Source organism: Phyllopteryx taeniolatus, chromosome 11 (genome assembly GCF_024500385.1).
Source record: "Phyllopteryx taeniolatus isolate TA_2022b chromosome 11, UOR_Ptae_1.2, whole genome shotgun sequence".
NCBI lineage: Eukaryota > Metazoa > Chordata > Actinopteri > Syngnathiformes > Syngnathidae > Phyllopteryx > Phyllopteryx taeniolatus.
Window position 1 is genome coordinate 22606084 of NC_084512.1, and position 16477 is coordinate 22622560.

The 16477-nt window shown below is 42.2% G+C and overlaps 1 protein-coding gene across 1 annotated transcript in view; it reads right to left on the minus strand.

The window, feature by feature from the left end:
- sorcs3b (sortilin related VPS10 domain containing receptor 3b) overlaps positions 1–16133 on the minus strand; it is a 53860-nt gene extending 37727 nt beyond the window's left edge. The window contains exons 1-2 of the mRNA XM_061789152.1: positions 15616–16133; positions 26–93 (exon numbers count right to left, since the gene is read on the minus strand). Of these exons, the coding sequence (XP_061645136.1) occupies positions 26–93; positions 15616–16131 (584 nt within the window). The 5' untranslated portion in view covers positions 16132–16133. The remainder of the gene's footprint in view (positions 1–25; positions 94–15615) is intronic.
- Positions 16134–16477: the final 344 nt, after the last annotated feature.

Here is a 16477-nt window from a genome sequence, read left to right on the forward strand (position 1 = left end):
GCGTATTTGATTCAAGGCAACGTACCTCCAAAGAGAGCTCTCGGTAACGGCGCCCAGGTTGAAGTCGTACAGCTTAGTCAGGATCAGGATCACCTGCAACATAAGAGCATCATTTTGTTAGATAGGAGGTGCTTTTTAACTTGTTAGAGAATGTACACCTGATGTTTTTAATAGGTACACCTGAATTATCTAATGCAATTCCATAGAAAAGCTCTTTAAAAGGTCACTTTTTTCCCAGAATTTTTTGGGGAAAATTCCATCACCAAAGTCAGTTTCACTTCCCAACATGAAATTTGGTAGGAACGTCTATCATGAGTCAACCAACAAAAAGTCTCTCAAACTTATGTACAAAAAGATCTTTTTTTTTCTAAGCCTCAATTTTTGTGTCATTTTGGCCATTCTCAGGCATCTTTCTAAAGCAAACTTGTCCTAGAGATTTTGTCCGAACGCTACAAAATAGGACGAATAAGGGATGCAACATTTTACTTTGTGTCATTTGTGTGGGCAGATTATGGCAGACAGGCGTGACCCCCAGAATTTTTTCCAACTTCACCACCTGAAATCAGTTTAACTTGTCAAAATGATATTTGGTAGGCATGTCTACCATGAGTGGACTGATTTAAAAAGAAGAGAAAAAAAGTTTCAAGAACCCATGCCCGAAAAGTCTGCCATGTTATTTCGAAGGATTATGGCATGTAATTACTAGGGCTATGCACCAATCGGCGGTGACTCCAATTGACATTCGAGGCTGCTGAAACGCCGAATCTGAATTTTCGATATCAAATTACAACAAATCAAGAGCTGCAACTGCTGCCTCTCCACATTTACTTCAGAAAATACAAACTATTTCATGATTTTGACACCATTTGGACTTATTGCGCCAAGTTTCTGTGCAGACATGTATTGCAGCTACAGTGTAACCCTCCACAAAGTACTCAGCGGAAAGAGGCATCCATTAAGTTAGCCCCGAGGATATTCACTGCAGCGCCAAAACCAAAACTGAAAAGGAGCCATCACCGAGCTGCACAACGACCACAGCAGGATGAATTGGAGAAAGTTGACCCAACACAGCGTGGTAGATAGGCAACAGGTTAGGTAGCCCTGGCTAGGTACAAAGAAGGCAGCTGGTCCAAGACAGCTAGGATTTACGACACCTACAAGCGCAAAACCAACGTGTACCTTTGGCCACGGTACGGCGAGGGATACTGGTTAAAGTAAGCCATTTTAAACTAAAAAGAAACATTTTCATTTTGTATTTGCGTGTTTGGCTGCTTGTCCTTTTCTATAAACGGCTTAAAGTTCAATATCGAGTATGCCTTTCCTTTTTTTCTACACTTCAATTGACTGGCGGCATATCTGAAGCCTGCTTTTAAGTCAACTTTTGGCTCTCAACACAAAGCAAAAAACAGTCCACCAAGTGAAGGCTAGACAATAGTGTCACACACTATCCTTGGAAAACATTACCTATAATCTACCTAAAATTTGCCACAACATTTGAAACCCTATTCCAATTAATTCTTCACGCCTGCCACACACCTAATAGGTGTCATCTCAATGTGCATAACAATGACAAGGCAAGCTCGTCTTGTGACTTAATGTCAGCGTGCTGGCACGTTAACAGAATCCATGCATGGGTTGTATGTATGTGAGTGTGTCTCATTTGGAGTGACAGCAAAAAAAAAAAGGCTGCACAAAACATAATTATTCAGTGAACAATGAAAATAGCTCAGTGTTGCTTTTTCATACACTTGTGTCTGTTAGCCGAACGTGATGATTTTGGCTAAATGGAGGACGTCCAGTACGTGCATGTTCTCTGGACAATGAGTTTCTGGGGAACCGGAATTGTGGCCCATAAAAGGCTGCCAAGGCACAGAGGGCGCAGTGAAATGGTGTGCAAACACATTATTGTCACTCCAATAGTAATGGTATAAAAGACCACCCCATGGGGATGATCATAACTCAGCCTCGGAAGTAGTGGAGGGGTGCGGGGGGGACGGGGGGTTTAACAGAGAGACTGGAGGGAAGGAGGGAGTTGGAATAACAATCAAGAAGGAGAAACATGGCATATCAGGACTAAATTTCATAAAGCCTGGAAGATTGGTCACAAGCTCAATTACAGTTAGTTTAAACACATTAACCTTGCGGGACCTGCCGAACGACTCATTAAAGCGAGGAAAAAGCCGCGTCGCATTCGGCGCAACAAAAGACGCGTCTTTAAGTCGCCTTTGAAGACGTTAAAAACCCAATTGACCCGCCGCGCAGCCTTCAAACACAGCCCGTGCGCTCGGCCGGGACTAGCCACATTACGGGTTAATTAACCAATCACACAGAGAGATAAGCATTTGCATAACTAAATGCATCATGTCAGCCAGGTCTGAGGGGCCTGAGTCGGAATCAATTTGGTGTAAAGATTTGCTTAAACAGCTGTGATGTCAGGCCTAAATGCCCGCTTTGAGAGAAGCGATACAAAGAGAAAAGATCTGTTGATCGTTTGTCTCCTCGCTGCGCAGCTACCACGAGCTAAAGCCAACCCAGAATTGATTTGATCCAAGCGTGGCAAACGGATGCAAACAAATTTATTGAGGTTTAACTGTAACGTTTATGGCTTTCGATTACGAGGATTTAATGGGATGTTGTGCAAAGTCGGTTGGGAGGGGGGGGGGGAAGTGAAAATAGCTTGACAAAAAGACTGAGGCGCTTTCTCGCTGTCTCTATCTGGCATCATGTTTGTGCGTCTGGCTCATTAACAAAAGGCGACCCTTTGAATTGGGTCAGCAAAGAGCTACCTCGGAGACCAACAAACTAGTGAGGCAGATGACTGTTTGCATGATTTGTCCCTGAGTGGATACATCAAGCGTACATCGCTGGAGACTGTTTCCACGTCTTCACTGTTATTGATAGGTTCTGTAACCGTGGATGCAGTCAATAGGGAGGCACTACTATATATGCAAATGGAAGCGGGGCCCATCACCAGTGCCACAAAATAACACGACAAATGAAGCCGAATTAGTCGCAAAAATGCTGCGCGTTTGTGTGGCGGCTTGGCTTTTTATGCAAATAAAGGGGAGCAAACAAGGCCAAAAATGGCTTCCGGTATAATTCCAAAAAGCTTCAAGGTAAATACCATTTCCATGCATCTCGTCGCTCACTTGCAAACATGAAATTAAGTAAGAACCCGGCGAGGGCAAAAGCAGTGCATTTATTCATGTTTATGTTTTATTGATGTGCGCAAAGGGAGCTTTCGCCCCGGGAAAGTCAACCAATCATTTCTTCAGATGGGCTCCCCATGCACCCTCCAAGGAGTTGGTTTTAACTCATCCGTTTATCCAAATCTTCTATTCTGGTCTGTCTCTTTTCTCTTTCTTTTCCAGCTTTTCTCACTTGCATCACAATTCCAATGAGGAATACACACACACACACACAGAAAACAGAAAACATTAAAGGCCTGTCAAAATCATGCGCACTTTGACCCCCGCGGGCTGAAAGCCTCCATGGCAACAAGCATGTCGCAGCCGCTCATGCGAGCGCTCTTACATAAACATTTCAGCATGGAGGCAGCGCGTGCACTGCAGCACCACAATGACTGCTGGACCAAATCAAATCTTTCAACAAAAAAAAAGCATCCAACATCAATCTATTTTTTATTTTTTTTTCGAAACAGAAATGCTCAAATTTTTAAAGTGCTTTCTGTGGGACGTGAGAGGCATCTCAACACCACTTTTTTCCTACACGGCCCGCAATTTAGCTATGATTCATATTGTACATACTGCAATACAGCTATTAATAAAATGACACTGCACTTTCTCTAATAACTCGCTTCTAATGGAACCTGTTGCTAACTCAGCCCCCCCCCCCCCCAGTAAAGCCTCATTATGAACCGCCTTCAAATATTATTTCTCGCTAATTGGAGGGGAAAAAAACTAAGCGAAAACACCTTCTGATTGCGCTTTTCCCCTTTTCTCCGAGGATGGCAAGCGGGAAATACGTTGTGAGCAATGCCTCCGCTTTCATGTGGATGCCACACTGTTTTCCAGCCGAACCGGAGGCGACAACTCAAGGTTCTAAATTAATTTCCAGGGACGCCCCACCCGCACCCCAACCGAGTTGATACGAGTGATTGACGCGTGCGTCTTTGCTCTCAAAACATGCACTGATACTTTATTTACTGTACCTTTTGGTGGCATCCACAAAAGTTCACAGCATTTACATTCTCATGAATACTGAAGCTTTCGTGCAGTATACATATGAATATGACGGCTCAGAGTAAACATTCCATGCGGGAATCTCCCGGAAGGAACCTTCAGCTAAAAACCAGACAACTAACAAGTAACTCTAAAGGTGTCAGCGTGCGAACGTCGTAAGATCCAATCAAGCCAAACTCCCCTCCCTTGTCAGCTGACTTCTGGTTAGTTAAGGCAGTAGAGACGGACTGAATTAAACATGACTGCTTTCAAACGTGCATCTCTATCCATCACAGCAGGTTCACAATGCAGTCACGCTAGAAATCACAGAGGAACCAAGACAAGACATGTTTTTCCCACAAAGAAATCTGAGCTACCATACATCACCATGTCCTCACATCTACAGTATATATGTATCAATATATGTATATGTATGTATATACCTGTGTGTACAGTCCCCTCCAAAAGTAATGCCTGTGTCCATTATCAGACACCATAAACTGGCAGAGAATCATCGCTCATCTCGCTGTTTTACCTTTCACTGGCCTTTTAGCGCCTTTGTTGCGAAAGTCGTTGAGTCGCAAGGAGCATTAAGTAATTCCCACGACCGCTGGCTATCTTGAATTAACTAGCTAATTAACATCATTTTCTCACACATTAAGAACATCACAGGAACTCACAGAATTTTCCAAATAAACCCATTTGCATGGATTTCATTCAAGCCTGGCAGAGGAAATAGTGGTGCTCTGCAAACGTCAGGAGGAATCGAACCACAGTGTCTGACAGTCCACAAAACAAACATCCTTTAAGAAAAATAGCGTGATCGAAGGGAGGCCAATTGGACCAAATTGATTATTTGTACTTTTCCAGGGTGAAGACATACACCAGTGAGGCGGTTTTTCATCAAATGAAACATTGCACGCGTCCCGGGAGACGACACGTCGTCTGCTGTGCGTACGTTTGCTCATCCTCATGATTCCTGAGCGCCAATGCTTTGAGCATGAGAGGTTTCAGCAATCAATTCAGTCCATTATGTGGGGGGGGGGGGATAAAATTCATGAAATGGTACCAATGTAAGAGGGTTTTACTTCAAATACAGATCCATTGTGGGAATCCAATGCCGCAAAAACAACAACAGACAATAAAACCGCTAAGATGGACTGATGCAAAGTAGAAAAGTGTCCTGTGGTCCGACGAGTCCACATTTCAAATTGTTTTTGGAAATTGTGGACGTCGTGTCCTCCGGGCCAAAGAGGAAAAGAACCATCCGGACTGTTATGGACGCAAAGTGCAAAAGCCAGCATCTGTGATGATATGGGGCTGTGTTAGTGCCAATGGCATGGGTAACTTACACCTCTGTGAAGGCACCATTAATGCTGAAAGGTACATACAGGTTTTGGAGAACTATATGCTGCCATCCAAGCGATGTTTTTTTCACGGACGCCCCTGCTTATTTCAGCAAGACAATGCCAAACCACATTCTGCGTGGCTTCGTAGTAAAAGAGTGCGGGTACTAGACTGGCCTGCCTGCAGTCCAGATCTGTCTCCCATTGAAAATGCGTAGCGCATTATGAAGCGTAAAATACGACAACGGAGACCCCAGACTGTTGAACAGCTGAAGCTGTACATCAAGCTAGAATCAGAAAGAATTCCACCTACAAAGCTTCAACAATTAGTGTCCTCAGTTCCCAAACGTTTATTGAATATTGTTAAAAGAAACGGTGATGTAACACTGTGGTAAACATGACCCTGTCCCAGCTTTTGTGGAACGTGTTGCAGCCATAAAATTCTAAGTTAATGATTATTTGCTAAAAACAATCAAGTTTATCAGTTTCAACATTAAAAATATTGTCTTTGTAGTGAATTAAATTCAATATAAGTTGAACATGATTTGCAAATCATTGTATTCTGTTTTTATTTGTGTTTAACACAACGTCCCAACTTCATTGGAATTGGGGTTGGAGATGGTCCATTTCCCTCTTATCCAACTAAGGAGGCTGTGATCGCTTGAGCCTGACTTTTCTGTTGCTCGGGTTAATGGCACTGAAATGCATTGAATGCCTTAGGACTGCCTAAACTAGAGCTGACGTTAGCTAGCAGGCTAGGGTTGGTTATTATTCATATTAACACCAGTCAAAAGGGGACTTATGGAAAAATGACTTGGGTTTCTGGTGTTAAACAACCAAGTAAATCTTTTATTAGCTTAATATTTCTGAAAATGTGTTTCTGAGTGAGTTGTTCTCAATTTCTGAAACACTGTTATGTAACGCGTGCATTGCAGTTCGCAGATTCTCGGCACGTTTTAGGTGCAGCCACCCCCGGTCGTCATGGTAACGAAATCCTTGCGTGCTATTGGCCAAACAGTTATGTGGTCACCCTCTCAAGACAAGAAATTGTGTACTACAATTTTTGCGCCTTGGGGTGTTTAGAAAAAGATAGAAATGATAGATCTGTAAGTAGGACATCTAGTAACTGATTCAATTTGTGAAAACAAATCCATGTGTCTCCTTATCAACGATGATGCAACTCTTTAATGTGACTTTCCTGACAATAGCATTACAAGGGATTATTTCCATTTCGAGGTACAAACTGCTTAGCATTTTGGAGACATTCAATAGAACTCAGTCGAAAGTCTTCGCAGAGGCTTCGGAGGGCGTCAGAGCTGAAGCCAACGGGATTTGGTTTGTGTTTTTCTGGCTCACTTATTTGCATTATGCAAAGAGAAAACCGTCTTGACTCTAAAAAGGGTTAACCAACATGAAGTGTAATCTCATTTCGTCCAGCCAGTGTTTACTGTGGCGTTTTAGGAAGAACAGATCAATCACATTCGGCGCTTCCAAAATCTTGTTCCCGTATTTTAAGTTCACAGGGTGTTGGTCACATTGCTTTATAATTCGGGGGGTTAGCAATTGTTTTGAGAAACGCTGACCTACTTTTTTTCTCCTAATTCATTACGTTACTTTCACCGTGGCTGTTTCATTTGACTAATTGCATGAATACAACTGCAGAGAATCACGCAATTGCATCAGTCTGCAGCCAAACGACTAAAACAAGGCTCTTAAGGGTCCGATTGTCAAGGGAAAACCTTTTTTCTAGATCATCAATGACAGTTTGAGGGTAAAAATTGCCCATTTTTGTCCCATTTTGATGACAGAAACATACTTTGAGCTTTAATCAATGATTCGAGTGATTCAAAGTCATTTTACCGTTTAAACTTGGTTTGACATTTCGTGCAAATCAAATCATATCAACTGAAAGATTTCATCAGTCAGTGTGTGTGGATTCTCATCCAAATTTAATGGGAGCATAATACAGGAGAGCACCAACTCATTAAAAGTCCAGGTTGATTTATTTAAAAATATCTTAAAAAAAAAAAAAAAAAAAAAGGCAGAGAGAGGAAGTTACAAATAAAAAGCTAAATGAAAAACTAATCTCCCAGGCGGATGGATTAAGGAAATGTAATAACCTTTACAGTCATGTATACCAGTCGTAATTGCACAAATCATAGCGCTTGAACACGGTGAACCCAACAAAACAGACACTTTCAGGAATAACAAATCAGTGAAAAGTGCACTCGACACATAAACACGCCTTTGGAGTATTAATATTGCACGGCTGTACAATCAAATGTTATATTATTTAATGACATGCAGTGGAACAATTTGGCATTCAACCAAAGACGTCCGTCAAAATATGCCTCTGAAGTCAAATGGAAACTCGGAAGTTGAATGTTTATTGTGTGTGACGTCACACCAGACCTCAGTAAACACGAGCTGTTTTGCTTTGCTGCAAAACAAAAAGAAACATGGTTAAAAAAAAAAATCCCCCCAAAAAATCTAAAATATTAGAAAAATCTGCAAATTGGTTAGTCCTCTAATTCACTTTACATTGCTCCTAAAAGAAAAATCTTTTGGAAATCTTTGGACGTACCACTGTGTACCAAAAGTTACAATTGTGTGTAAAGTTCAAAACAATTTGATATATGGTGCGGTATTTAAACGGGGCTTATTCGTGTCACATCCCTATTGATGAAGATTCCCATTTACCCCAATAATCATTCATCAGGCTAATGTGTCTGTCATGTCGTTCGCCGACAAAGGGTTTGATTTACACATTGTCATCATATCTTAATAACCTTGGATCCATATTCATTCCCTCCTTTATGAACACTCGCTTGGTCTATAATGTTTTGCTTTTCAAAGCAAACGCAACCTGTCATTTTAAAGCATTTGCGCCGAAGAAAGCTATTGAGTGAAGTTTTGTGGGGGGCCTTTAAACGTGTCACTGTGTGTTTGGAAGCGCTCCATCATCATCATTTGATTTCGCCGCAGCCTTGTGTGGCGCTTTAAGCTCGCACTTTTGTGGCGTATGAAAACAATCATTTTTTTCACCTGAAAATTTCATTTTCGTCACGTCAAACTTGTGTGCGCCAGCGACCCGAGCCCTGTTTTAACATGACGGCAAATGCAAATCACACAAATAAAACTGGATTGCAAGGTTAAAATGGCACAAATCTGAATTTTTGGTTCTCAAGTTGTAAACTTCGGATACACGTCATATCTAAGTCGGCTAACTTCACATCAGAATACGGCCTCCTCCAAATGTGGATCAAAAAATCTGATATATATTGAATATCTATCACTGTCACTGCAGCCTAAATAGACAGAACGGATATACATTGTCAATGTCAGCTGGATGTCATCAAAATACAGTAATCAGTGACATATACACATCTGCCCAAATAACACAAATAAACATTTAAAAAGATCCACCTGAAATGTAAACGACAGAAAAGTATGGACAATTAAATATGGTCTTAATACACTACATTAGAGGCATGTCAACCCTTCAAAAAGTAAAATAATTGCCAGTGGAGTAATATGGAGTTTAGCCTCACTTTAATCAAAGGTGCAAAAGAGCCCAGCCCTACTAAACACTATGTAATGTTCAATATTTTTATTACGGTTCCCCCATTACATCGCGCTTAATTGTTTGTGCATTATACAGACAAGTCAGTGTAGTGCCGCAACATGGCGGGCAGCAGTTACGTCTCCTGGAAGAGAGGCAGTGGAATTAAGAAGCGAGAAGACGACGCAGAGAAGGGCCCGAACTGATCTCCATTAGTATTTCTTTTATTTATTCCCACAGACGGGAGAGAATGTATGACTGTGAGTTTTATGGTATGGCGTTTGTATGTTTGTGCTCTGTGTATTAAAGTAGAAGTTGTTTGATTACTATTTTCCATTTATTTTCCATCTATGGCATTTTGCATTTTATGTTAGCATTAAGTTAGCGGAGTTTATAATATGGTTTGGTTTAATATTTTGGTGTTTAAATATACAGTGCTTAGTTCGCTTTAGTTTTAGTCGTCAATTCTACAGAAAACAAACAAAGCAAACACACTTTGCCTCTTATTTGCAAGAGTCAAGAGCCAAGAGTCTTCTTTTCATTTCCTAAAAGTTTGACAGCAAGAGAGTGACACTAGATGCTAACGAATACTTCAAATGTGCGTTTTAATAAGTTAAAATGTGTTTAAAGCATGTGGGAGGGGTCAAACTATAATAATAATAATAATAAAAAAAGATGATGTCGATTTTCACATATCGCGGGTTGGACTGGAATGTATCCCCCCACGATAAATGGAGTTTTACTGTTATAAATGGGTCACTTGAAATGTATATGGAGATAAAATGTCAAAAGAATATATACATATATATATATATATATAAAACCATTTAGTTGGAATTGGATACGGAAGTGTAAATCTAGCAAGGCAGAGAAGCACTCATCAAGCGTTAATCAAGTCATCTCCTGATGTGACTTTCAAACTCACAAGTTTCCCAATCAAAATAATGCATAAATTTGTTTTCACAACCTAATCACAGAGTTACCGCCGACCACCAATCGTTATTAAACTAATTAATCACATGCAAACTTGTCAAATAGGGTCCTACGCCCGCTTTGTGGCTTTGATTAATTAATTGAAGCGAAAGCGTGCGTATGTGCGTGCCGAGGCAAATCAAGCAGCCAACATCAAATTGAAGGTAGACCTTGATATGCACTTTGGGATAAAACTACAGTCTAAGTGCAGGCGACGCTGACGTGATGCATGCACGCAATCGCCAAGCACAAATGATTAATGAAAAAAAGGGACAACGCGCATGTGCTTTGAGGGGCATAATAAAGTGGTATTTCTTTGAATGATTTCTAGAGGGGCGGGTGGGGGCAAGGCAGGGTCACTGTAAACCCGAAGCCAACACCATCAAGGGAAAACGCAGCAGTTTGTCTCGGCAAACGCAGGAAAATGAAGCCCACCCCGGTTGCTTCTTCTTGCCTGCGGTCGCCTGCAGCGTCCCTCAAACTCGGGGAAACCGTTTCCATCAGCGGCTTACAATCACATTCAGCGGGCAGCGAGGCCACGCCAGGCTCGACGACAGCTGGATTAATGAACACGTGCGCTGTGCTGACAGCCAGAGGAGCCACCGTAGTGCATCAGGAAGACAAAAAAAGACAATAAAACATCTTGACACAGTGGTAGCCAACCTTGACTAAACTAAACACAATACAAAATGAATTACTTTGTGTATTGAAAACCATCACACAGCTTTGCCTTAGGGAAGTCCGCTTAGCTTAATGCTAACAAACAATGCAAAATGCCCTAGATGGGCTATCAAATAGCATTGGTGTTATACACCTTCAACTTACTGATATTGGAACACAAACGGTGATGCAACATATGTAGACAGATAACATAATACTCACAAGCATATATTCTTTATCCCTTGACTATTACTCTTGCTTACTTAGGAGTTGTGACCATCTACATATAATCATTCCATATCTATCTATCTATCTATCTATCTATCTATCTATCTATCTATCTATCTATCTATCTATCTATCTATCTATCTATCTATCTATCTATCTATCTATCTATCTATCTGTTTGTCTGTCTGTCTGTATAAAAATGTGTATGTATATTAATGTGTGTCTACATTACACTGCCCTCTGATGTCCAGAAGGACCAGTACAATGTCCATTGAATTGAAGCAAAAAGTCTTGGGCCGGATACAACCGATTGCGCTGATGATTATGTGCCAAATGGCCGCGTGTAATGTCAGCGGTGTCACCTGTGATGACCAACCAGCGGGGAATTGTCACAGCACGCATACTGAGCGCTAGTATTCATTTTTAGTTTTTAATGTTACCATGTGACAGCACGGCATACTAGTGGTTAGCACATCTGCCTCACAGTTCTGAAGTTCGGGGTATGAATCTCGGCTCCAGGCCGCCTTTTTGTTTTGCTTTGGTACAACTATTTGCACTCATGTTCACGCCTCACGACAATTTGTCGTGTTCAATGAACATAACGTTGGTGTCTAATCAATCAATCAATTATGATTTTCTCCAATACACAAGTGTGGAAAAGGACAGTTGGAGGAGTTAACACAACGTAATTGGAAACATGTTTATATGGAATGATTAAGCCTTTAACATGAATGTCATAAATTTGTCAAGCATGATGACGATAGCATCGATGGTATCAGTCAACAAAAATGTATCCTTCTGATTTTGCCACGCTTGTCAATTTTACAGTTTTGAGTAAATCTGAAGATGTCTGTTTTTGGGAAGTTATAGGAAGAAAAAAAACACTACACAATGTGAAAGAGGTGTCAAAATTAATCGATCATCAAATTAATCAACTACTATTTCGATGTAATAATCGATAGCCTAATCGATTCTAAAAATATTTGATAGTGACAACCATACAATGTATATTTTGTTAAATGAATACTTCTCTGAAAGGGTCTATAGACTGAGCATAGCTTACTTACTATATAACGTGATTATAGCCCCCACAACCCTGTGATGATGACAATCACAAATGCAATTTTCCAATACAGGATGCCACAGGAGGGAAATGTTCAAATATTCAAAGCGCTCGTCACTGATTTCCATCAACTATTCAGGATCCAAATCAGTTTTAGGTCAAGGCTATGTAAAACATATTATCACTTTAGGCTGAAATTATAACCAACAAAATACCATTAATGTCCAAAGATGAAAAACTGTGGTAAAAGGAGCATTTTTTTTTTTTTTTTTCCCCCCCTCAGCTATAACTGAAACCAGTGGCGTTCGTTGCACTTTTCATCATCCATGTAACCAACTCAAAACTCCGGTCAAGCGCCTGTGTGAATTGGGAGCGCCTTCCATTTGATTTTACGGATCAAAGAGTCTCCGTGCAAGCAGGCCTGGCATGTTAAATGGAACGCGTCGTCTGTCTAATGATGCGGCTTTAAACACAGGTGTCCTCCAGTGCCTTGCCATTTCCCCTCCTTTTATTGTCTATTCATAAGAATGTGATTCCATGCAACAAATAACGGCCTGGCTCTGATATTAGGTATTGCTCATGTCGCCGCCACCCTAAAAGTCTGATCTGGACTCCAGCTAGAGGCGAGCGAAGAGACGACAGAGCTGACAGATTGCTTTGACTCGCTTCACCTTTGGACAAAACGAGACATTTCGATGCACATGGCAAATAAAGACCCTCCATCTCAAAGATTCTTTAGTGCAACATAAAAAGTATAATTGCGGCAACAGAAGCAAGGGGAAGGGCAGGGCTATCAATAAGGCTCGGTGCTTATCTGCATCGCGGCGTTCCCACTTTGCTCAGCTGTCTTTCCAGGAGTAACAGCGGCCAAGTACCGTCAGGACCAGCAATTTACTCACATGCCAATAATATGTTGATTACCCAACTCTCAGCTGGTGTGACCGGGGGAGAGGGGGTTTGATGAGGAGGGTCAGCGAGGTCCCTGAGAGCCACATGAGCTGATGTGCTTAAAAATGAAAAAAACATAAAATAAGAAATCCACACGGTCATATCACAGCTCCTGAGCGTCGAAGTGAGGGGGAAGATTGAAATATTGATTCAGGCAGCAAGATATTTGCAGCCAAGTGCCACCTTTTTTTGACACACTTAATGGCGCACATGAGCTTATATATATATATATATATATATATATATATATCCAGACCATGCTGTCAGTGCAGACACACAAGGGATAGCCACTCAATTCGTAATCATTAACAATTTTGATGATAACATAGAATTCAATCTGTGCTCAGGACCAAAACCAGAAACATATTTTCTCGCACAAATTTACAATAATGTGCAAAACAATGAGACATAGTTGATAAAAAATATTCTTGAACAATCAGGTTATTCAGTTTCTCCATCACTTAACTGATATAACATTAACTTAGAACAATGAACGTCGGCTTGATGATAACATTATACAACACAATGGGTGACCCAAAATGACATGGGGCCCAACATAGAGCCATAGTGATTGTTGCTTTCATTTCAAATGGAGGCACTGTGACTTTCACTACTTGGCAGCTGGCAGCAGATGGCCCAAGTAGTTTGTTGCCTAAACGGGCTGTTGGCTAAAAATAATTTCCAGGTGTTGAGATGAAAATAGATGGATTTGATCTTTTCTACTTGGGCAGCACTGTGAACAAAGAAGCATGTGCTTAGGACACGTGACTCACAGTCTAGAGGTTCTATAGGGAGCTAGTTTGGGAGTCTTAAAATACAATATTGTGCATACATTTTCATCAGCATTCATCCGCTTGCAAATATTGGTGCGTTTTCAGGCATGTTGAGAAGCATCAAAAGGTGATTCGTTCGTAGCAATAATATCATTAACAATACCAAGAGGGGCGTGAGACTGTGTGGTGCTCGGGCCCAAAATACATCACTGTTGTCTTAGGACTCAAATGGCTTCTGGTAATGCTTGTGTTTCCCCAAGACTTGGCTCGAGAGCATGCACCATTTTGCCCTGCCAACGGCAGTATGGTAGAATGAGTAACCTCCAGGGTTGAATGATTGGCCCAATGGAGTCCATGATTGAAGACTGTACATTAAGAGACAGACATGGACCCCTATTTGAGACCTCGTACATGCAGTTAAGCATGAAGTCACAGGGGAGTTCATGATCAGTTTCCCCAATCAAGACTGAATCAATGCAATTAAAGTCAGAGTGCTTTCATGTCATGTCAATCCCAGAAATCAAACAGTACTGCAAAGTCCGATTTGCACACTGATTGGTATCAAATCGGAACCGCTTTTTCCATTATATTGCCCCCCCCCCCAACCACCTCACCCATCCCCCGCTGTGAGCTATCACATCTTTGCTAACATCTAAGGCCCCCCCAAACAAGAGCACGGACGGACCACTGCAATGAAGTCTTTTTCCTTCAAATGTCCCCCTTTAAGATTGGATATATTATCAGTAATTTACATCGGATGTAGCCCGATCGCCAACATCTAGTCGTAAAATGCCATCAATTTTCTCGCTGCAGCCTCGGGAGCACTTTTGGGACTGCGGGAAGGGTTCCGAGTGTATAAATCTAAAATTATGTGCGGGAGAGAGTGACAAGCACATCAGTGATGATCCAATGAACAGTGTCCCACAGTACAAAAAGGCCATCTTTGCTCAAGGCGTCTCGTGGCAGCCACGTATTTCACCACGTCGCCCACTAATCAGATCACATCAGGTGTATTTTAGGATTTATTGACTGGAAATAATATAAAAAGGACATAAACCTCAAAAGTGAATACAACCAGGATGGGTTTTAAGGATATCTCAGTTCTGTGAAGTAATATTTGCATTTTGGGGATAACACAGTGCTATTTTTACCGTTTCTAGGACACCAATATATTCAGATGTGGCCCCCTGATTAATGTTGCTGCCACACACAATTGTGTCTAGTGAGCTTTGGCGACTACCTGAGGGGTGGTGGGGGTGGGGGGGGGTGAGCTCCCTTCCTTTTGTACAAGTGGCGTTTTAAATTGTTTATATAGGATTAGCCCAACTCTCCATGAAGACATGCCCTTGCAGAGAGTGCAAGAGTGGGCCATCAACTAAAGTGGAACTCACATGTGGACCAAGATTAATTCGCCCCCAAAGGTCAAAGTTTCTCATCTTGATTGGAGTTACAGTGAGAGATTGTTGCTTGATTGTTTCCATGCATAATTGATAGTGTGTGATTGCCTCCCAAACACCTGTCATCCCATAACTCTGGTGTCATAATTCACCGGCTGGGGTTAAATGGGCTTTTTCAAGTCAAGCTGCGTTAGAATAAATGATGGCACGACAGGTTGGAGGCGAAACCAATTTCCTTTACGCACAGCAATCATCACCGTTTGGTAAGCACGTGCACTAAATGGTGCATCCAGGACAACAACACAACACGTGTTGCTCTTTTCAGGGCTGTATTGAACAGAAATGTAGCCATATTTGGAGCAGAAATGCGCATTTACGCACAGAGACGTCCGTGCGTAAACATCCCACATGGATATAAATCAACGGTCAACTATTCAGTCCAGACTTCGAAATAATAAGCATTGCGCTCAAATGTGGAAACTCACGCTGCTGTTGTGTCCGGACCAGTGCACCATCGCCTGGTTGTGTGCAGAATCTCCCGACAGAGCAAAGGTAGAGGTGTCCAGGTAGGGATCGCTTTGCCTCGGGTAAGAACCTTTGGCTTCGTCGCCGGCGCGCCGGTATTCGGTTCTCGAGCTGGAAACCCCTTGGGCGCTCCTTTTACGCACATGTCTTATCTCAGAAAATGCGTTTTCTCGGATTGGTTCCGTTTTCGGCGCCTCGTTCCCAAGTCCTGCCTTTCCACCCCACTTTTGCTCGGAGTTATCGTCCGAAACTTGGAACGAGACTCCCGCGCCCGTTTGACCAACGCGAGGCTCCAGCCGGTGAAAGCTCCTGTCCGCTGCAGAACTTACACCCGCCTGAGCCCCGAACTTGGCGTGAAAGGCGTGCAGGAGGAGGGCAAACAAAAGAGAAAAAGTACCACACGACCCAAGTCCCATTGTGCTCGATTCTTCCACCCGGGGAGTCAGTCGCAACTTGTCAAATATTCGCAGTCGCATCTGTGCGCGTAAAAAAAAAAAAAAAAAAAAAAAAAAAAGAGAGAGAAAAAGAGCCAATCGACGAATGTGGGTGGGGTGGGAGGGAACCGCTCGATGTATAAACCCGGACTTGGTCAAAGTGACGGAGCGGTTGGGGAGGTGCGGCGGCTGCTGCGCGTCAAGCGGGCGCGCTGATGGAGGGTGAGGAAGAGGGAGCGCCTGCAGGAAGCCTCGGCGCGTGCATCGCTGCACGCTTGCATGGATGCGACACATGAAATCTTTTTTTGTTTTTGGTGGCGACAGTATCATTTGAAGCTGTCGCTCAACTTAAAATGCACTCCGGTGAATCCTGGGTTGCAAAATTGCT